The 24120-nt window shown below is 39.5% G+C and overlaps 1 protein-coding gene across 6 annotated transcripts in view; it reads right to left on the bottom strand.

Moving 5' to 3' along the window:
* Positions 1 to 8210, bottom strand: part of pcdh7b (protocadherin 7b) — a 144901-nt gene extending 136691 nt beyond the window's left edge. For 2 of the 6 annotated variants that reach the window (XM_038298176.1, XM_038298178.1), the window contains exon 1: positions 4239 to 8207. In XM_038298176.1, the coding sequence (XP_038154104.1) occupies positions 4239 to 7316 (3078 nt within the window). In that variant the 5' untranslated portion in view covers positions 7317 to 8207. Of the gene's footprint in view, positions 1 to 4238 lie in introns of all 6 variants that reach the window. The other 4 variants (XM_038298174.1, XM_038298175.1, XM_038298180.1 and 1 more) reach the window with 3 other exon arrangements.
* Positions 8211 to 24120: the final 15910 nt, after the last annotated feature.

Genomic DNA, 24120 nt, shown 5'->3' with positions numbered 1-24120 from the left:
TTTTTAAGGGGTTTCAGTAAAAAAACAAAAAAAAATGTTTTTTCCAGTTGTATGTAATAAAGATTATATCAACAAAGCCTTGACCCTTACCTAAAACAAAAACTAAAAGGAAAAACTCTCTGGAAAGCAGCTGGGATTTACAGTATTAATATAAATTAAAACATAAATAGATGAGTGGTACAGACATTTAGTAATTAAACTGTAGTAATTTAAATAATATTTGACCCTCAGGATGTTCTGTTCAAAGTCTGCAATGAGCTCTAAGATCCATCTGAGGTGGTACCAGAGATCCACAAATCACAGACTTACACTTTGCTCTTCCTCACCCACTTTTTGCTGCCTGCTGACACTTAGCTGGCTGAAAGAAAGTAGCAAAAACGTCCCCTTTATCTATAAAATAAAAAGGGGAAATGGTCGAAGACAAGCTGGGTCTCTTTGTTGCTTTCTTTCTAAGGTGTTTAGGCAGCTACATTTCTCAGGTTGAAACAAATGAAGCCATAGGCAAAGCATTAGATTTCCATATTGGTTTCCTGCTCTGCCTGCAACCTCAAGGGCAATCACATCCTATGTTTTGGCTACAGATGCCACCCAAGTAACCTCAATTTGCATGCTGATATTATTTGCCCTGTACAAGAGGATTCAGGGGGGATAAGGTTTGCACTTTTTGCAAATGAGTTGATTTTAAGCCAGAGAGCGACAAAAGCAGTGATGAAGTAACAGCTGGCTGGAGAAAGAAAAGGAGAATGGGCGGCTTGGGGGTGAGTGCTGTCCAAGTCAAGTTGTGCTATGTGACTCGAACCGGAGGCAAGAAATGCAGGCCTAAGTCTGTGGAAGGCAGCTTTGTTTGCCCCAAGGGGCTTCACTGCAGGAATCAAGGAGTACAAGCTGCTTTGGCTCGCCACTGATTAAAAGTAATCCACCTGGACACAAACAATTCTTTGAGGTGCAATGATAAAACAAAATCTGATGGACTTTGCTAATTCAATGGCCAAGTGATTTAATTTATCTTTGCATTGCTTTTGGACTGCATTATTTCCTGGCACTAGCCAAAAAATAGCTACTGCCAAAGGTAATAAACTTAAGTGCTCCGTTAAGAGAAAACACTCCTCATCAAGCTTCTAATGCAGCAAGTTGAAACGCAGGCAGGCAAGAAAGAGATGGAATTACGGTGATGTTGGGTATACAAACTTTAAAAATTTAAAGGGAACATAGAGTGCAATCAATAGAGTTTTACAAAAATGAAAGGTTAAAAGATATGATGGGCCTTTTAGGACGCTCATCAGCTGCCAGGAGATGCTCCGCTATCGTCCTCACATTTAGCTGGGCTTAATGACTGTTTAAATGTCTGACTGGTTTAAAAGAAAGGTTCACCTTACTGATAAACTTCCTCAGTTGCCTGGTTACCTGCTGAGCAGGTTGCCTCTTTAGTTACTGTAAGATTAGGTGGGCGAGGGAGGGAAAAAAAGACAGAACCCGATACCTCTGAGATTGCGGTCAGTGTTTCAGGCCTATTTTCTATCTCCGGTCCCTCCCTGTCCTCTCTATCTTTTCCACCCAAACATCGAGTCCCAGGTGCAACAGTGGGGTGTATTCTCCTCACCACTAACAGGGCTGTCTTTCATATACCTATCTCTATATTTTCCCTCGTACACAAAGAATACTCTGAAACACCAGCCTTCTATATCTAAATTATTCAAATATGGATCATTAGCAAACATTTTATGTTTTTATAATTATTTAGAAAGAGGCTAAGGCACAGAACCCAGCAAGTTTTATAATGTGCAGTTCCTATTAATTAAAGTATTTCATTTAAAGCACAGAGTTTCCCCTTCCCTTTATTTCTATCTATTACCCAACCCAAAAATTTGCTTCCGTTAATCGATTGACTGGAAAAATTAACAACAAAATTAGTTGGGGTTGTTTTATATAAATAATACTAATAACAGATGCAGTTCGGTTACGAAAACCAAAAAAGTGCAACCCATTGTTCTCACTAAAGTATTGGGGCTTTTGATATTTAACTAAAGGCTTTCCCCCTATGAGAATGTTACAATTCTTAGTCAGATGCATCATTATGTTTAATGCTTATTCAAAACAAAATTTTATTCATCTATATTCATCACAAAATATGCAATCACCAGTTCTTATTTTGCTAAAAAAATAAAAATAAAAAAGGGGGGGGGGGGGGGGGGGGGACAGACTAGGCTGTTATTCATGCTTTATGTCAATAAAGTGGACCTTCCCAGACAACAGGACATTTTTAGAAGCACTGTCCCTAAAATCAAAAGCCTGACCACTTCACTTCTTGATCTTTTAAAAACAGAACCGTTTTAAATGCCATAATTGGACCACATGAGCAAAGACCTTCTTTTCAATTAGCTCCAATTTGCCGCCATTAAACTGTGCCACATTTACCCCGGAATAATGAATCAAAAAACACCATTATTTTTGAATATCTGACTTACTATTAAACAGGTAAAACCAGACCGGCAGCACAACATTGTAAAGAGAAATTATATGTCAACACAGATTATGACAAGCTTTATGTATTTGGTTGTTACAAATTGACTTCAGACGTATTCACACAAATCCATAGTCCATAAAGATTCCCTGCTACTGTAATGTTGAGAACAAATAAATAAATATACACGCAGGGCATAGTGACACACAATACATGCTGCTGCCGCAGCAGCAAATAGAGTGCCCTTTTAATTATGCAAGAGACATCCGAAAGCAACAGCACTCCTCACACTCTGGGAAGCAGTTCAGTGAATACAGCATATTAGAGGCTGTAACAGACAGGGGCGGGAGGGGGAATAGAAAGGAGGGCCGTAAAAGGGGAATGAAACGATTTAAAAGAGGTAGTGTAAGAAAGAATGGAGGGAAGAAGAGTTAAAGAGAGACACAGTGAAGATTAAAAAAGACACGACTGGGAGCAACGCAAGAGGTTCAATTGTAAGGTGTGATGAGGAGAAAACAGCAAATGTGTAAAAAAAAGGGGAAGCAAGAATGGACATCGGTATGCAAAGATTCTTTTTGGGTAGTGTTTGACGAGGAAAGTCAAAGAAATTGAACCAAGCAGTGAAAAAGAAGGGAATAAAAAGGGCAAGCAAGCAAATAATACTCCTGAATTCTAAAAGACTAGCACTAAAACCGGGAAAAAGAAATAGATCAATAATTCATTAGTGCGTAGTATACAAGGGTATTGTTCTTTCTCCCAAGAAATGAAAATCAACTTGTTTCATCCTGTTTTACCTTTATCTTTATCTACCCGTTTGTGAACAAACCGAGAAATATTGGCAAAAGAATGTGAAAACACTGTGTCTACATCGGCTCAATTTTGCTGGTATATAAATGCCACCCCAAATGCCATGCAAACAGAAATTTTTTAAGTTGCCGGATAGATTAAAAGTGAAGAAAATAAGATTAGAGCATAAGGTAGGATATACCACTGGCAGGAAAGTAGACAGTTGGTATACAGGCAAAACAAAGATAAAGGATATCTAGAATTTGACATGAAAAATCATGATATACTATAGAGTTTGCTTCAACTGCTAGGTCGGTGAGGTGATCCAGACCCGACAGCAAAAATAAACAAACTAATAAATAAATTATTTCCTGGCTTGTTGGCCGTACACAAAGCAAACTTAACTTGAACTGATAAAAAAGGCTTTGAAGATGTGGCAGGCTATTTCTACCATCCTCTATTTTCTTATTTTCGCCAGATAAAAAAGAAGCCTTGTCACACACAGAGGGCAGGTCAGGGCTCGGCATAGCAAAGGAAGGGAGGGGGTGTTGCTGCCCCCTGCCACACTCCTCTTTGGGATAGAATAACTGCAAACCAAGTCCTTATGTGAGAACTCCACAACACTCAGACATACATTTCTCAAGGTTAGCAGTTGTGACGCCCCTGTCGGGTAAGGTGGTTTGGACACATGCTGTGATGAAAGCAAAAAAGTTGGGCATGTTGGGTCTAGAGTTAACAGTATTCCTAACCAGATCTTATCTAAAACCTGCTTAGATCTTTTTCCCTTTCAATATTACACGTGAATGGCACTCCAAACCAAAACAGATCAATACCACTAACTTGACACAGATTAGCAGCATAAAGGCAACATGACTACTGAGACTAGCACTGTCAGAAAGCATTATGGCAGAGAGAACACTAAGAGGGAGAGGCAGAAGACATTTAGAAGTGGTGAAAGGAAACAAAGGAACACTGAAATGTGTCTTCTTACCTGTTTGTTGTACTTGTTGATGGTTTGAGTGCTGTAGTCAGAGCAGTGGTCAGATCCAAGGGAAATGTTATCTCCGGTGCCAACAAAGGTGTTGGCAGGGGGAAGGTCCTGAACTGCCTGGTGTTTTTTTCCAGCAGTTGGTGACTGAGGGTGAAGCTGGACGGTTGGAAGTGGTGAACTGGACTTGTAGTGCCGAGCCAAGTCTGGGCTCCCTGGCCCACCGTTGACAGAACGATAGTGCCCCATGCCGGGACTGTCCGAAAGTTTCTCATTAACGCCATCATATCGTTGCCCATTGGGTTTTGAGGCCTCTACAGTGACAATGCTACTGTAGAGAGGCTGTTTGGACTTTTGTTTCTTCTTGTCTTTTTTGGGCTTTTTGGACTTGTCATGCTGCTGGGGAGTAAAAAAGTCTTCATGATCCTTTTTCCCTGCCTCATAGCCATTCTTGTTTTTGGGGTGGCAATAACGGGCCATAACAACAACAAGAATGATGAGAATGACAGTCATGATGCCAGAGACGACCCCAATTACTATGCTTAAGCGCTGTTTGCTGAGATCATAGTTGGGGTCACCAGCAATGTTGGTGTTCAGTGAAGTACTCAGGCTCCTTGCCACCTGTGCCTCCACTATTGTGGAATTAGAAAGTGTCTCATTAACATATACATGAACTAGGGTGGTGGTGCTCTGTGAAGGCTGTCCACTGTCATTCACCTGGACTACAAGTCTGTGGAGACCATAGTGTTTTGGCTCCAGCTTTGCCATCAGCAAGATGACCCCTGTACCCCCATCAATCTCAAACAACTTAAAAGGGTTGCCCCCGATGATGCTGTAGTTCAGGTCTGCATTGACACCAGTGTCCATATCATTGGCTTTGACGGTTCTGACAACTGTCCTGATGTTGCTTGAGGGAGGAAGAAGGGTGTAGGAGCTGTTTATTGGAAAAGTGACTGTCGGTGCGTTGTCATTTTCATCCATGACGAAGAGTGAGACTGTGGCTGTGGCAGATCTGGGTGGATCGCCACCATCCACAGCTTTGACACGGAAAGTATATGTAGTTTTTTGCTCTCGGTCAAAGGAGAGGGTAGAAAAAATTGTCCCAGTTTCATTTTCAATAGAAAAGATTTCCTCCTCTTCTTCAATGAAAAGACCCATCGCTGCATTTTGGCCCTTATCAGCATCAATCACAGTGACCATACCCACTGGACTGTTTGGGTCAAGATTTTCTTTTACATAGAAAGTGAACACATCCTGCATGAACTTCGGGTCATTGTCATTTTTATCCCCCACAAGAACAACCACAGTCGCAGAACCCTGAAGTGTGTTTATGCCCTTATCTTTAGCTATCACTTTAAATTCATAACGCTCTGTTTGCTCTCTATCCAAGATGATGTTTACTCTGATGTCTCCACTGTCTGCATCGATATAGAAAATCCCATTTACAGATGAATCGAGGGAATATGCTATTTCAGCATTTTTCCCACTGTCAGCATCAACAGCTTTTACTGTTGTCACCCTCTCGCCAGGGGCATTGCTTTCAGGGAAAGAAACCTCAACTACATTCTGACTAAAGATAGGGGGATTGTCGTTAGTATCGCCGACTTTCACAATTAGGGAGTTATTACTTGTCAGACTGGGGCTTCCAGAGTCCACAGCCACTATGACCACATTGTATTCCTGTGTGGCCTCATAGTCCAGAGGTGCAGATGTGTGCAGAAAATACTTCTTTTTATTCTGTTCTCCTTCCATCTCACTGGCTGGTTTGAGCTGAAATGGCACATCACCTACTACTGTACAGGTTACTATGCCATTTTCTCCCTGGTCTCGATCTGACACCTGAACTAATGCAATGGGCGTGTCAACCACCACATCTTCAGCTACATTGGCCACACCGTCTTTTAGAAAAATACGTCCAATTTTTCGGATTTCAATTGCAGGGACATTGTCATTCTCGTCCTTGATGTTTAGCACCACCGTGGCCTTATCCATTTTGGGCGGCTGGCCTCGGTCACGGGCCATTACTGTGAACCTCAGTTGGCTAACTTCTTCACGATCAATGCGGTGCAACACACTAAGCCACCCAGTGCTCTCATCCAGCCTCAGCAGCCTCCTCACGGATTCTGTGGCTGCCCCAAACACATATTCAATTTGACCGTTTACCCCAACGTCTGCGTCAGCAGCTTTAAGCTGAAGAATCGGAGCACCAGGGGAGCTGTTTTCTGGCAGGTCAGCTTCATACACACCCTTCTCAAACCGCGGGCTGTTGTCATTCACGTCTGTGATCATTACTCTTAGAATGGCCTGAGATGACCGTGGGGGATCTCCTCCATCTCTAACTCGCAAGGTGAGCTCATAAGAGTCTCTCTGTTCTCTGTCAAGGGCCCCTTTAATGATGAGTTGGGGCTGCTTCTCTCCATCAGTAGTGTCAGCAACTTGCAGTTCAAAGACACTGCTCCTGCTTGCACCTTCTTCAAATCTTCTTTTCCCAGAGTAAGAATCCCCAGAAGACCCCAAGCGCCTTGAGTTCTCTCCATTGTCCTGAATAAGCTCATATCTCTCTATTCCATTCCTGCCAAAATCTCTATCTGTGGCTGTGGGCAGCAGATAAAGGGTTCCAATGGGTCTGTTTTCCTCCACAGATAGTGTGAGGACTGGCGAGGGGAAAGATGGGGTGTTATCATTTATGTCTAATATGATGACTTTTCCCTCAAAGAGGTCGACCCAACTCTGTGCCGGTCCAATTACAGACACCTCAAAATCAATGAAACATTCGTTCTCATCAAATATCATTTGGCACTGCTGTAATTTCTCACGGTCTATCCGCCTCTCATTGGTGGTGAGCTCACCTGTTATGTTATCTATTTTAAAAAAATCCGACCCGGACTCGAGGGTGAACGTCACCTCGCCAGACCCGGCCACGATGCCCAGGTCGCCAGCTACGTTGCCAACTCTGACATCGGCGGGTCCCTCCTCGGCCAAGCGGTACCGGAGCACTTGCTTGCTCGCAGCAGGCTGATGCACAAGCTGCAATATGAGCATGCAATAGTACAAACAGTCCACTGCTGCAGTAGTCCTCATTGTTCAGTCTTGCAGAGATGTCCAAGCAAAAAATAACAAAATGAAAAAAAAAGTCCCAAAATGTATGTAGTATGCAGTTTAAATACAAAACAGCAATCTTGTTGTCATTTACTTTTCTTTTTCTTTAGGATGCGGGTGCATTCATCCTCTCGTCTTTGCTGCAGTCGAAAGCAGCAAGTGAAAAAAAAAAAAAAAAAAAGAAGAAGAAGAGGGGGGGGGGGGGGGGTATTCTACCTTGATTTATTTATTCTAAAAACAGAGACAGTGGTTTGGCTCCGTGCGCTCCCGAATGCGCCCAAGTGCAACAGTCCTGAGCATCAACTCAAAGTGCAACGCAGTCCGTGTCGCTCGCGCTTTTTCACCCACTTTGCAGAATCTCTTCTCTTGTATTTTGAGAATGAGGAACGGGTGAGCTGAACTCTTCTTGTGTCTGCCCTGATGTTTTAGTCCAAAGACACCAGGGACGCGTTTAAATGAGATGCCCGATCAGCGTCCGAACTCATCCCACTACAGCGTTGCGCGCGGAGCTCCTCAGCTCCGCTTGATCTCAAAAGGATATGCAGTAGATTGTGTGCCTGCCTTCTCTTTTCCTTCCTATTTTCTTCATCAAGATCAATCCTCCTCGTCTCCTCGACTCCAACATATACCGGGAAATATATGTATTTGTTCAACACAGATCTGGGCTTAGTTTAAAAGGAAAAACAACAGATAAAGTGGAAAAAAGTGTATATCCGACGCAGCTTTTAGGTTGAAATCCTCTTGGCATTCTGCATGTTCAGCGTATACTCTTCCACTCTCCCTCTCTCTCTCTCTCTCTCTCTCACCTGCAGACGCGTCGCATGTGTTGGCAGCCCCTATCTGCAGCACTGTGAGAGGGATTCTCAAATGATATTGCAGTCTCTTTCTCTCTCTCTTCCTCTCTCCCTCCTTTCCTCTCTCTCTCTATACTGGCATCGCACATACCACAGTCGTCAGGTCAGACGATTTAAACCAAACATGTATATTAATAATATTCGGGTTCAATCCCCCCCCCCCCCCCCCATCAGGATTTTCTTTTTTCCGAAATGACGCAAAAGATGACTTCAACGCAACATTTGTATCATTTTAGGGCATCGGGGATTTGTTTTTTTATTTTTTTTATGTTGATGTTCAACAAAAATAAAAGAAACTGAGACTTTTACGCACTCCAAGGATCTGGATCGTAGTTTATGGAGACAGGAAAGCCACCCGCAGCAGCAGGACGCACAGCGGTGTGGTTCCTACTAATATAAGCCCAGATATGCGTGTGGTCGCCATCGGCTGCATCCACGCTGCTCAGTCAACTCAGCCTGCAGGAATCTGACACTAAGCTGTATATAGGCTATGAATTCATTTACATAGACGTCCGAGACCATCTTAGTGGTTGTTGCGCAAACCACCTCCCTGATAAATAGATACAAATACCTTTTAAATTATAATGATCACACAGATTTACATATCGTCTTTAAAGATAAAACTTTTCAGTTCATTTCCTTCAGGAGAAAAAAAAAAATGCGGGTTTCCTTTAGTCAGAGAAAAAAGAAAGGACAGTTTTGCGTTTTTTACTGTGCGTGAGGATTTCCTCAACTTTTCTTGTAATAGCTGTGGTTCCGGTGCCGCGCTGCGTGTTTGTGTGTGAAATTATACAGTGAGCGGCCGTAATGAGTGAGTAAAGGAATGAGGGATAGCGAGACAGGGGTAGGAAGAGGAGGAGAAGAAAGGAGGGAGTCAGGCTCAGCAGCTGCACCTTTCAACAGACGACAGAAAGGCTGAATTCCAGCAGTGATTTTTTAGCGCTGCTTACGGGCGCCCTCTATTGACCAAAAGTTTATCAAAAACCCTCAGAAATGTCTGGGTGAACTTCGTTTGCTTACCCCTTGCACCTGCCACTACCTGTATGATGAAGAAATGGTGTCATGTGTTACTAAAAACTATGAAGGTGGCTTTTATATGTTACACAACTAAATTATTCCCTGACATTTTTCTGAATGTGTAAAGCTGAACGTTTTTCAGACACATTTCCAGTATCCTTCATTCTTTGTATGCCCATTATTAAACTGAAAACTTCTAATTCATTTAAGTCGTTTCTACACACAACAGATCTCATAGGATTAAACTTGTAAAAAGCATCACTGTGAGGACAGACAGCAGGGTGTATGGAAAAATAGGAAGTTTAACCAGCTGGATAAGTTAATTGATAGATTGGTAAAGAGATCAAAAACATTATTAGAAGGAAAAATGTACATTTTCATGCGCAGAAAAATTAATGTTTCAAAAGTGGATGGATGGATGGAAAGGGTTATTTTCCTATACTTTATTTTTGAAATATATACCAGAGAATGTTATATGCGTTTTAACCCACCAAAGTTTTTTACTGTTTAAATAAATAAATAATGAAAACTCAGTCACCTTATATTTTTTGCATGCATACATTTTTGATTTCCTTAAATTCTGGAAATCCTATTAGCTAAGCCATGACATTAAGACTAACGGTGAGATACATGGACAATGTAATGTAAAAGAACGAAGAATATTTTTTTTTATAAATGAACATCACTTCATTCACATTATTAAATTATGATTCAGTATTTTACTTGAGAGATGAATTATGTGTGGGTCTGCTTTTGTTAGTCATATGCCAGCAAGTTAAAGGGCCCACTGGTATTTTGCCTGCCTTTTGAAATAGTTTCTATGCTGTGAAAATATCTCAATTAAACAAAACAAAAAAAGTTCCTTAAGCCTGCAATAACAAAACTTCACAGAGAAGGCAAGAACGAATATGATGTCGAACATTGTGAAAATAATGTTCTTGTACGTTAAACACAAAAGAAAAAGATTCTTCTATAAGGTTAAAGAAGTCACCGGTGGTAGAAAATCTTCTTAATGACAGCCATAACACAACAAACGAGAATTGGCTATCAGTTGATTCTCATTTCTCCCTCTTTTCTCAATTTCTACCCATCCTAAGTCATTTCAACAACCACTTCATCCTCTTGTACTCAACCTTGTCCTTATTTCTCTTCAAGTTTAATGACTAAATAAGGTAGATACCAATATTCTTATATTTAATTTCAAACTTCCTTACATTTTTCTGGAGAGCTTGCATTACATCATATTTCTATTAATTGTATCTTAAATCTGCATTTGGTCCACACAACATACAAAAGATATTGTGTGAAGCTGGTTGATGTCATTCATTAGTCACATATCACATGTTCGACCTCTCATCATTAAAGAATGGACCATTTAAAAGAAAGGAAAAAAGGCATGTTGTCATTATGAAGTTTAAAGCCTCTTTATTATTTTTTGTAAGAAAACAGTGAAGTAAAAATGTTGAAAACATCCAGCAATGTCAAACATTTGCATTAGTAATCAGACTTCATTTAATAGCCTACTTTAAACAAACTACTTTGAAGCAGTGGCGGCTGGCCAATAGAGGGTGCTAAGGCGCAGCCCCACCCAAACAATGACCTTGATTGAGAGACAAAAAATATATGAATCAAAATTCAATTCAAAAATTTTGAAATATATTGATATATATTTTTTTAGATGTGCAAGATAAATATTTAATCTTTAATGATGAATAAAGCCGTTTTCAATTTTCATCGGATTGGTGACTTATTTCCACCCTGGGGCTCAAAAATCTGTTCTATAGCTGCGTTCGAATTTAAGGGATGCTTCCTCCGCAAGCCAGATTCGAAGGGCGATTATGTCATAGCGCAGCGCCGAGGTCTGGTCGGGTTTCCAAGACTCCACGTTATGCGGCCTACAAATGTGTTCTTCTTTTTGCCTGATTTGAAGGATGGGTCTATTGTATCCCATCTATCCTTGGTTTTCCCAGGATTCATTGCGAGTCCAAGCAAGCCAGCTGCTCCGTGATCAGTGGAAAAAGGTACTTGGTGCCGAACGGTGAATATTGGAAGTTCAGTATACTATAATGGAAGTATGTGAATAGTTCCATCTGAAATTTATGAAAATAGTTGTTTTAAATGTTTATGAGTCAAATATGTGGCAGGTAATGTTTGATGTATCTTTTTTTTTTTTTTATCTCTTACTGTGTGAATGGTTTTGCTGTAATTTAAGGGGAGATTCTAATATATCTGCAGTGTGGGGACTATAAATCTGAGGTTATTTTTATTTTTTAAATGCTATTTTGTGTAAATTGCTTTTGTTGTTAAATATAAGAGATTTTGCAGATATGTTTTTTTATGCATACACTGTTAAGGTTTACTTATATCTTTTTACCAGTTTTATAAAATAGAATAGTAAATCCCTTTATTGTCCAACAATGGGGAAATTCTGGTGTTTACAGCAGCAAAAAGATTATAGGAAAAAAATTTCACACATATGTGGACCTTAGAACAATTTATAAGAATAACATAATAGTGAAGAGATTAACAATAAAATACTGTAATGTAAAGTGTTTTAACAATATAAAACTGTGCACCTGGAGAATAAAGAACCATTATACAGCTATGGACATTTTTACAGTAATGGATATTTGAAAATAGCAGCAACATCAGCGATGTCCAAAATTACAACAGCATTTTATTTAAAAGGCTAAGGTTTAAATCATTACATTTGCTTTTATTTGTTTATGCTCCTGGTGGTTGTCACCTTTATTCCACTCTGTATTCTCATGAGTGTAGTCTTTTTTCACTTTACAATAAAAAAAATAAAAAAAAACTAAAAAGAAACAGTTTTGAAATGTTCAGTATTCATTGTTTTCCTGCATTGTGAGTCAACTGTCACGTTTGCTAGGTGACAGAGCGTACGGCGGTTAAAAACACCAAAGCCCCAAATTTTCCCGTCTTCTTATTTTCAAGGACTTAGAAGGATCCAGTCCAGGTAGGCCGCATCCTTGGAAGACACAGCCCATACATTTGAACGCAGCTGTATTGTTTACATTGCTTTTGATATATGTCTATTTTGAATTTATAGCCCCCCCTGGAGAAAACTCCACCAGCAGCCACTGCTTTGAAGATCCTCTACTATCAAAAGTCACAGTTTATTTACACCCATTTGTTATTTTAGTTTTCAGTTAACCCTTAGTCTAGTTGTTATCATTTTGTCGTCCCCTGTCATTTCCAATCGTTCCCTGTCATCCCTCAGTTGTCATTATCCTCCTGTCATATAGTTGCTGTCTTCATGGTTTCTGCATTAAACGCTCCTACAGTGAACGCTCCCATTGAGTCTTCTACAATAGACTTGTGAAACACTGCTATATTCCAGAAGTATTTGTCAATTCAGTCAAGCTACATTTCACTCTCTGAATACAAAATTAATAGCAGAGAGAATAATAATAAAAAAAAACTGCAAAGGGAGACAACAAAGCCGCATGAAGGATGAAATGCAGTCATAAGCCATGTTCATGAATGCAAGCCTTTAGGCAGTCATTGTCTGCAGAAGATTTAGAGAAAAATGTATTTATGGTAATTTGATGAATTGCATATGACCTCTGAATAGGAATGTTCTACATATTAAAAAGATTCCCTTTTTTCTATTTAATATGAATACTTTGAAATGACCTCTCAGTTTCTGTAGGCTTGAGTTCATTATACATGACAAAAGGACTCTATAGGTTGAGTTCTAACCGACGTGAGACTTAGTGCCTAAAAGTATTTTGGTGATACCATAAATGTAACCTTGTGAAGTTGTTAACTATCTGCAACCGGTTAAAGCCTGATGCATTAAACAATGGAACACGAGAATTAATATCCACGTACCCTGAGGCTGTTTGAATTTGCTGAAACAAAGTGGAAATGAGCATGTAGGTAATTTTGAAGCTACATTTACTGACAGAACCATGAAGATCAAGGCTTAAAATCCTCACTGAAAGTCATTATCATAGTTATGGGTAACTTGCTCTCAAATGGGTGAGTGGTCAAAAATGATAGGAAGGGAAGCACTTGCTGCTGTTTTATACAGACCTAATCAATGACAATGAGGTGTTTTGAAAATGAGAAGTCCAAAATAATTGTGTAAAAAGAAGAAAAATCAGAGCCATACTCCTACGCCATGACTGATACTGATTAAAAGGAGTTCTGATCAGAGGATTTCTCGCTCTGTTTCACATTTCCTTTTTTTTTGCTTCCCAAAAAGGCAATTTTCTGACTAAATACCTAACATCCAATGCAAATGTCAGGTCATGGCTGACTTCCAACATGGCTCCAGCCTCAGTAAACTCATCTTAAAAGGTTTGCGTCTTTTTTCCTTTTTTTTTTGCTTATTTTGCTCTTTCCCCCTGTGGACAGTCTGGAAGCATTAATGAAATGTGGGAAGAGAAAATGAAAAACTGAGATGATTGCACGGTCTGCTGAATTAATGCTTCCCATTTCATAAACACAACACAAGCAGGGGGATGTCTGCCTGTCCTTATTTACATTTTACACTGGTTAATGCTTATTGTACTGCTGTGACACTGCACGCAATAGATTTGCAATTATGTTGGCTGTCAACATGAAATTACACCTTTGTTGTCCAGTGATGTGAGGATCGTGGGGACTCACGATTGGCTGCATTGCTGAACTACAAAAAAATACACCTCATTGTTATTACAAGTTTAACTCATTGATTTGACACAATTTAAGAACCATTTCAATGCTAACCCTGTAGTTCTATTCTTTACGTTTAGCTAAGGAGCTTCTGTGCGCTGTCTTTACATATATTACCAGCTATATTACCTTAAATTGATTTGGAAAGAGGCTTATTCAAGTAGAAAAGGCTGTGCTAATTATCTTCTGATGGATATTAAACTAGAACAAGCTTTGGAATAAGAAGCAGCCAAATGAGAGCTCATAATTCATGAGCTAAGCTATATTTATCTGCGAGAAAGAGAAAAAAAACTTTACTTGCACCACAGCAAGATACTTTTGGCAAATGTTTTTGATGTACACCTAAGAGGTAGAATACACACAATTCGGTCAACTAAGATGGAAATAGTCCTTGTTGTATTGGGGAGGTGGAGGGTAGCAGTGTTATTGGTTTTGTGAAACTTTGTTGTATAGAGGAGAAAGGCTGTGGGTCCTCACCTCACCTCAGCAAAACATAACATTTCAGTTTTAAAAAGCAATGCCTTACAAGAATATTAAACAAGAATACAACAATCAATTTTCCACTCAGCTCCATTTCCAGTTTTAAAGCAAGTTTCCAGAAATGAAATAACATGTTTTCTATATTTTACAATAAATTCTTTGACAGGGGATTGGGTTAAGGAATTATTTAGAATCTTGATTGGGTTTTAATTTTATATATTGTCCATTCATTTGACAAAAATGATCATTATTTTCCACCTTATTTATAAATAATGGGTCACTCTCAGGTGCTTAGCTATTTTGTAGATGGTTCTGGGATAAGCTGTGCTATAGGATCAGCTTTTAAAGTCCCTCACTGCTAAATGTTGTAAGATAAAGTGTTAGTGGTTGTGTATTATTGGGAATGACAGCAACCTCTCCAAAAGCATTAATTAGTGGTAAAAGCCTGCCACTATTGGACTACATACAGAGCAAGATACTATTACCTCTCTGTCTGACAATCCAGATAAGTCAGGATTTTCAGTTTACAAAAGGAACCTAGTTCATCTGAGTACAAAGATTGTACAAAAGATTCAATGACATGAATTAACAGGTCTGGTTTAGAAAATTCTTAGTGGCTTAGAAATACCTCATCTTAGATTACCATTTTGGAAAGAATTAGTGCAATTTGGGTAATCCAAGTTTTATTGTTAAACATCAGCATCTGATCTCTGATTTGTTATAATGCAAGAATAGAATACGCTAATAAACACACATCTAAAACTTTTAGAAAGCCTTCTTCATAATCAGCCTTTGTATTAAGAATTAGATATCATCATGGGGCCTGCTTTCGTGGCGCACTGGTTAGAGCACATGACCCATGTACATAGGCCTTAGTCCTCGACCCGGCCTACCTTGGTTCGAATCCAACATGCCAACATGTCTCTTTGCCGGATGTCTCTCCCCTATCTCATACCCCCTGTCCAAAAACTGAAACGAAAAACATAGCTGTGTGATTTGAAAGTTTGCCTTATGCAGTAAAAAAAAAAGGGTTAGGGTTAAGAATAGCTTTCAATGGAATATAACTGTACTATTTTTTTTAAAGCTGATGTGTCCTTTAATCCAACTCCAAGGCATGGTTTATGGGTTTTTAAATAGTAAAATGATGTATTGGTTTGACTCACTCCGTTTATAGTGTTTCTAAATGGATCAGTGCGTCCGCTCTTCACTTTCACTTTTCAATGCACTTCCTTAGCTTAATCTTTCTGTTTTCTCCTTGTTTTATGTCCAGTTGCTGAACAGCAAACAGTTTATTCATCTTCCCTCATACAGTATATCCTCCTGAGCAGCCATGCAAAAGCCAGCCCAGTAAGAATAAAAACAATATATATATGTATATATATATATATTTATATTTATATATATATATATATATATATATATATATATATATATATATATATACACTATATTGCCAAAAGTATTTGCTCACCTGCCTTGACTCACATATGAGCTTAAGTGACATCCCGTTCCTAATCCATAGGGTTCAATATGACGTCGGTCCACCCTTTGCAGCTAGAACAGCTTCAACTCTTCTGGGAAGGCTGTCCACAAGGTTTAGGAGTGTGTTTATGGGAATTTTTGACCATTCTTCCAGAAGCGCATTTGTGAGGTCGCACACTGATGTTGGACGAGAAGGCCTGGCTCTCAGTCTCCGCTCTAATTCATCCCAAAGGTGTTCTATCGGGTTGAGGTCAGGACTCTGTGCAGGCCAGTCAAGTTCATCCACACCAGACTCTGTCATCCATGTCTTTATGGACCTTGCTTTGTGCACTGGTGCACAGTCATGTTAGAAGAGGAAGGGGCCAGCTCCAAACTGTTCCCACAAAGTTGGGAGCATGGAATTGTCCAAAATGTCTTGGTATGCTGAAGCATTCAGAGTTCCTTTCACTGGAACTAAGGGGCCAAGCCCAGCTCCTGAAAAACAACCCCACACCATAATCCCCCCTCCACCAAACTTTACACTTGGCACAATGCAGTCAGACAAGTACCGTTCTCCTGGCAACCGCCAAACCCAGACCCGTCCATCAGATTGCCAGATGGAGAAGCGCGATTCGTCACTCCAGAGAACGCGTCTCCACTGCTCTAGAGTCCAGTGGCGGCGTGCTTTACACCACCGCATCCGACGCTTTGCATTGCACTTGGTGATGTATGGCTTGGATGCAGCTGCTCGACCATGGAAACCCATTCCATGAAGCTCTCTGCGCACTGTTCTTGAGCTAATCTGAAGGCCACATGAAGTTTGGAGGTCTGTAGTGATTGACTCTGCAGAAAGTTGGCGACCTCTTCGCACTATACGCTTCAGCATCCGCTGACCCCGCTCCGTCAGTTTACGTGGCCTACCACTTCGTGGCTGAGTTGCTGTCGTTCCCAAACACTTCCATTTTCTTATAATACAGCTGACAGTTGACTGTGGAATATTTAGGAGCGAGGAAATTTCACGACTGGATTTGTTGCACAGGTGGCATCCTATCACAGTTCCACGCTGGAATTCACTGAGCTCCTGAGAGCGACCCATTCTTTCACAAATGTTTGTAAAAACAGTCTGCATGCCTAGGTGCTTGAATTTATACACCTGTGGCCATGGAAGTGATTGGAACACCTGATTCCAATAATTTGGATGGGTGAGCAAATACTTTTGGCAATATAGTGTATATATATATATATATATATATATATATATATATATATATATATATATATATATATATATATATATGTATAAACTCTCACTAAGTGGGCTGAGTGGAATTGCGCTGACCTAAGTGGAGCCCATGGAGGAGAGGAATATCATAAAAAAAAGGAACATCCTTAGAGCAGACTTGAAAACATAGATAACACACATGTATATGACCTGCAGTATTTAGTATATACAGTATATAAAGGACAACTTGTGCAGTGGAAAAAGTCGGCCCATTTGTTTGCAGTGTTCCTTAATTTTTTCTCTTTATGAAAGTGCAACAGTATATAAACATGTGTTAGTGGCTAAGCCCAACCTGTTCCAGCTTTCCGAGAAAGAAGCTGTTGTAAGGCCTTCTTCACAAAGTAAAATGTGTTCTCAGTCCAGGAGAGGCCAAAAGAAATGTGAGGGCCCGATAACTTAATGCTTTCCAAACACTTCACCACCTCCCCCTGTATGTAAAAATTAGAATGTTCAGTCCATATAAATCTTATGTAGACCTACATGATCGTCTAGGTCTTTCTGGTGTTCATTTTTCTTGAGCATCACTTAGTTAGACTGTTTAACCTACAGGTGGCTAGCAGAGCAGTCACATGTGAAGAGTGAAGAGGGTAAGACTGAGAACACAACCCTGCTTATGTCCGAGTGTTAAGGACCAATAGGGTAGATATGAGTTTATCCATTCTCACAACCTGGGGCATAGTGGAGAGGAAGTCACTGGTCGAAGAGCAAAGTTGTAAAGATAGACTTTACTATAACCTAAGTGGCAGCATGGCAGCAAGGCCAGTGTTAAAGACTGGGCTAAATTCCATGAGAAACATCCTGACACTGGTGCTAGAATGCAAATGATGACAAAGAGCCCGAGGGGGCCCAAGGCTATTTTAGAGGGTCCACCTGGACAGCAGAAAGGACCCAGTGCTTGGACCGCTTGCTGTAATTGGGTTACAGAGGGACCGCCTTTCCTGTCCAGGTACAGCAGCACCGCACAGCCTGCTATGCAGAACTACCAGTACCGCACGCAGGGCTCCAACACTGACTGCCAGCCTTCATGCCTTCCGGCCACACTAGCATGCTCCGAATCGAAACCAGCGTCCACAGAACCAATCCGAATCCTGCTTCTATTTCCCATTAATAAAATGACTAAGACTCTGATTGCGATTCTTGTCCTTGTTAAAGGACAAAAACTCCATCATAAAGGTGAATAAATTTTGGCTCGCTAGATAAGATGACTTATTCCTCACTAAACTGATGTCATGGCTTCCCTCTGTGGGTCACGTGACCAAACAAGGAATTTTGGGTTGTCTCCTATCTTAGTGAATTACTTTATGCTAAAAAAAACGAAATGCTGGACATTTTGTCACTTGTGATGTATTTTATACATACTAACAAAGGAGAAACTACAAGTATGTGTTTTCTATATAAACTTTAATTGTTACATAGAGCTACACAGTGCCACAGTGGGTAGCCCTGCTGCCTTGCAGCAAGAAGGGTCTGGGTTCAATTCTCCACCCTTGATCTTTCTGCATGGAGTTTGTATGTTCTTCCTGTGCATGCGTGGTTTCACTCTGGGTACCCCGGCTTCCTCCCACAGTCCAAAAACACGACTGTTAGGTCAATTGGCTTCTCTCTTGATTCTCCTTAGGTGTGAGTGTGTGTGAGAATGGTTTATTGTCCTGTTTGTCTCTGTGTTGCCCTGCGATAGACTGGTGACCTGTCCAGGATGTACCCCGCCTCTCGCCCATTGACAGGTGGAGATAGGCACCAGTACCCCTCGTTACCCCAGCAGAGATAAGCGTGACAAAAAATTGATGAATGGATGGAATTGTTACATAATAATTCACCTAAACTTGCCCATATCTTTATTGGAAGCAACAATCAAAACAATGTATAGATAGGTCTAAGGCTTCCTGTTCAAGAACTGCAAACAATGTTTTGTGTATAGCTGATGCTACTGGCATAAAAAAACGAGGCAAGTGTTGATTTTGGTGCATATGCACATGTATACGGAGAAACAGGCATAGAAATGCAGTCTTGCATGAAGTGCTTGCCTTATCATTATTCTCTATCATGCTTTTATTTTCATTTCCATATATGTCTTTTTCTGTGTGGGTGCAAGCACATATTTTTCACACCCTTATGTGTAGGTTTTTCGCTTGTTGATGAGGATGTGGCATTGTCACTTGCTGAATGTGTGCGTGTATGCTGACTGCATGGCTGAAAGGAGGGAAATAGAAGCATCCATCAAGAATGTGTAAACAGCCGTGGCTGTAAGCCAGGCCACTTTTAGGTGACTCTGTTGTGGTGCTCAAGTGGTAACACGTTACAGCATCTTCTCTTCTGAACGCTGGAGTGAAACATCAACCAGGTGTGACTCATAGCACAGTGAAGCAAAGTCCAGCTTAATGGCGATGTAGTTCAGCAAGCCTTTTTCACTCCAACTCCCTCTGGCAAGTTGCTATTTTGAGACTTTGAATGCCTTGTTCTGCCATCTCCCTCTGGGCTTTGTGAGAAATGCTGAAGCGATCACAACACAATGGGTTTGGTTCAGAACATTTCAATATAGATCATTCAGATTGGCACCAGGGGTAAACAGGCTGGTGTTTTTGATATCAAGAAAGTGACAGCTTGTCTCGTTGCTGTTTTTTTTCAAAAATGTCAAAATAAAGTCCAGTGAGAACATTTAATTTCCACACGTTATATTGTCGCCAGTTTTCACACCATTACTGTTGCAGCTTGTTGGTTTGCATAAGCATATCTCTGAGTAAACTTCACATTTAAAAGTGTCTTTGCCAAAAAAAAAAAAATGTGTCAAAAAACACATTGCATTAAAACATAGACTGAAGAACATTTTATGAATCCAAGGTAAATAAAAAAGATTCAACATTTAGGTGATAAACTCAGATATCAATTTCTCTCAGACTCATTGGGGTTTAAAAGTTATTTAACCTTCAGAACAAACCATTTTTTTTAAATGTTTGTCTTTGGTTGTCAACAGATTGCATTAATTCTTACACAATCTGCTCATTTAAAATCATGGAAGGAAGGAAGGTAACGGTTTTACAACATCTGCTTGATTGAGATAAAACATATCCCAATGTTTCGCTAATTTACAGTATTCCATCCAGCATTTGTTGAGAAATTAACATGTTAATGATTGTATTCTGGCAATATATAATTTTTTGAATTTTTTAAATGCAAACAGAGAAATAAGTGAACCAGGTAATGAACTGATAAACCTATGATTGCAAAACAATGAGCCAGCACATCTCCTTGTTAAATATTCAGCTGAAATACCAGAGACCAATTACAGACAGAGCAAATAAAATTTTAGGTCACTGAATTACTTCTGTAAAACTTTATGTCAAGAAAACAATCCACTGTTATTTAATAAACTTTCAAACTCCTTTGACTCATTCAGTCAGACAACCGATAAGTAGCAGATTCTCTCCAAACCTATATTGGTAAATATTATGGCAATATAGTTTTAAATTAGCCATACTAGACAGAATAAAAAAAATAAAAATAACAGAAAATGTTATCAAAACTAAATGAAAACTAAAACTGAGCCTAAACATGGTGACAACCAAGAAATCTCTTTGGGAAATATCTTTCCTCCCTTAATATCCTTGCTTCCAGTTGTTCTAATTATTTATTTTATGGCTCAGACTGAAGGTATTGGCCAGTTTAAATGCATAATTATTTCTTTTGCAGCCGATTTTGACTTATAAAGCTCAAAACACTTTTTTTTTTTTTTTTGGTATGTTCACTTGTTATGCCTATTTCATGGGAGATTGACTTCTTTAAGGCATCATTTTTATATCCCATAAAACGTTAAATTTCGTTTTGCGTTTAGTACAAAGGTATAGGGTTTGCAGGGTTTGGATTTGCACTGCTGAATAAATTATCTTAAGGGTTTTTACACACTTTGGTCCCTTATACCAAAACTTTGGTTACTGCATGTAGCCCAAAATGTGCTTGATATTTGTAAGTGAAAACCAAACAAGCTTTATGAAAAACTATGGAAACCAAAGTTTGGCAAAACCTGATATTATTACTGCAGAAAGACAGTCGAAAAAACAAAAAATGACAAAGACACTCATAACCAAATTAGGCAAGGACTGGCACACAATTAATGTAAAGCAGACCTTAACTTATCTCTCCATATATTCATGCATCGCTTGATATCCCATTGCATTCATGATTCATATACATTTAGTCAATTTATCATTTATTCTATCCTCAAAGTTTGCAAAATGACATGTATTGTAACAATGTAAACTACACATCACCTGCACACTACCCTAAATAACCCACTGCATGGTGGCAGCATCATGCAGTGGGGATGCTTTTAGTTATCAGAGAGTTTATGGAATGATGAATCGAGCTGAATACAGGTTAATCTTGTAACAAACATCTTGGGGGGTAATAAACACCTGAACCTGCAACAAAAAATTTTATAAAACAAGGATAAGTTTTTTATTTTCCAGAAAGTTGTATAATAATTATATTGAGGTAAAATACAAACTACAATTTTATATATTCTTCAGTTTCTCATTCATTATTTATTTTTTTGACATTTGTGATTTGATAATTTCCTCACTAATATTTAGATTTTAGCAGACAAGAATCTGTTCCTCTTTATCATTACTATTCAAAGGTCTGAGCTTCACAAGCCCTGGCATCACTTCACTCCACTCAGTACAAGGGGGCAGATACATTGTGTAGGCATTACTCACCCCCACAAAGACAGTCAGTCACCAAGTCACAACTTAATCATTGACACCACTGACACAAGGGACACCAAAGGCCCCCAAACTTCAAAAGGGGATTTTTTCAAAGCAGCCATTCACAGGGCTTTTTCAACGACATGAAGGTCGCTGCGGCTGCAGCAAAAGAGTGGATTAGAAGCAAATTTGTTTTGAGGTGACTCATATTGTCATAATTCCAGTGTCGGCATTCTTTGGTCTTCATTTCAACGGACTTTGCACTTGTCAAATGAGAAGAAGCCTTGTAAATCTGACGCTAAGACAGAAAGTTCAGCACAATAGGCCCTCTAATTCTGAGCCACTCAAACCGACCCTTCATATCTACAGGCAAAAATAGCTATAAACTTGCAACACTAGCCACACTATTGAGATGTGGTGAGGTAATAATAGGGATGAATTACTCCTCCCTTTCCTGTGACCTAGAATTGCTTAGCATACTAAATCTTGCTTGTATGTCAGTGGCATTATGCTATCTGCATCTGTTAAAGTGAAAAATAGAGGCTTTGTTTAGTGACACCCTTTTTGTGTCAAAATGGATTGTCACAGATTGTGCCTTTACTGACTCTCTTATCCTGCCTGAGCAAAAACTAATCATCAAGTACATACCTTTCCCACCTTAAAACATTAAGGTGGAAAGATTAAGGTGTAAGGATGCTTTTCTTTAAGAGATAGACTAAAAGTTTGTTAGACGAAAAGATGTGTGAGCCTAAAAAAAAAAAAACCCTATTAGCTACTTGAATGCACTGATTTATAGGCTTCTTTAATTTATCTAAGAAGGTTATATGTTAGAGGTTAGAAATTAGATGTTGTTTTTTTTTTTCTTAATCTATTATTTTAATGTCATCTGTTTTACTATCCTAGAGTTTATAACAAAAAGGATCAACAAACTGTTTAAAAACAAACAAGGAAAACAGCATCTAATTGCTGCTTCCTGTCCTGCTATATCCAAACATTAGACCAGTTAGCTGCCCGCCTATGCTTTCATGTGTTAATATGAAAATTAAGAAGTTAACTCAAAAGTAAAAAAAAAAAAAAAAAAGTTAACTGAAAATTGATTAATGGATATATTAAATCTCCATCAATAAATCTCTTTAGTGATACTCAATTTTCAACATACCAATCAGTGAAAGATTATCCCTCCTGATGCTTATCCACAAACTAAGCAAAATAAAAAAAAAAAGACATAGAAAACAACATCTTAAAGGCACACTATGCAACATTTTTCAGTTAATTAATGTGTTCCATAACATTTTGGATGATTAAATGAGTCATTTCAGGTCGAACAAAGGTTTTCTTGGGAAATACCGTACTTGCAATTGCAGGAGCCCTCGGCCCGCACCCACAGCCTCAGAAGTCCCGTGCATCGTGAGAGTCGGTCTTGCTTTACGGCGAGAACTGCTACACGCCCCCAGTGAAAGGCATGCTCGTTGCTAGCGCAGTGGCGATATTTGTGCAGTTATCATGGCAGAACCAGCGAGAAAACAGCGAAATTTTCAAACTCGAAAATTGGAACAAAATAGTCACTTACCGCAGTAGACATGGTGATTTGTTGCGTTTGCCTGTCTGCTAAGTTCAAAACAACCGCGCCTGGCTTGACAGAGAAACCAGGAGAACAGCTGAGCATATTTACGACAGTGCACTTTTACATTCGCCCTCTGGGGGGGAGCCCCGCTCGAAAATCAACACCGGTTGCATAGCATACCTTTAATACTACTACCTTTCTTGCTATATCCATACATTAGACCAGTTAGCTGCCCACCTATGCCTTCATCTCTTTACGAGCATATTAAGCAGTTAACTCAAAAGTAAAGTGAAAATTGGTCAATGAATATAATAAATCTTAACCAATAAATCTCTTTAGTGATATTAAATTTTCAACATACAGATCATCAAAGATTATCCCCCCTGATTGTTATCCACTAACTAAGCAAAACATGTCCCGAACATACCATACCCACAATTAGATATAGTGTTATCAACCATAATGCTGTAGTGATACATTTCTTCAGCAAGGAAAGGGAGAGTCAGTTAAATGATTAGGAAACGATTGGAGCCAAAACAGGAAAATCCTACAGCAAAATGTCTCAGAAACTCCAAAAAGCTTCAATAACCCTTCTGGTATAATAAATCTTGCCCTGTGTCAGTGGCAGCCTGCTATTTGCATGCATTAAAGTGAAAATAGAGGCTCTGTTTAGTGACACTCTCTCTGTGTCAGACTGGATAGTCACAGATTGTGTCGCCCACAACCACCACTCTGACGCCTTCCT

This window comes from Cyprinodon tularosa, unplaced genomic scaffold (assembly GCF_016077235.1).
Source record: "Cyprinodon tularosa strain WSP-4 unplaced genomic scaffold, ASM1607723v1 ctg400, whole genome shotgun sequence".
NCBI classification, from domain to species: domain Eukaryota; kingdom Metazoa; phylum Chordata; class Actinopteri; order Cyprinodontiformes; family Cyprinodontidae; genus Cyprinodon; species Cyprinodon tularosa.
This window is presented reverse-complemented; position numbering and strand designations above follow the sequence as displayed.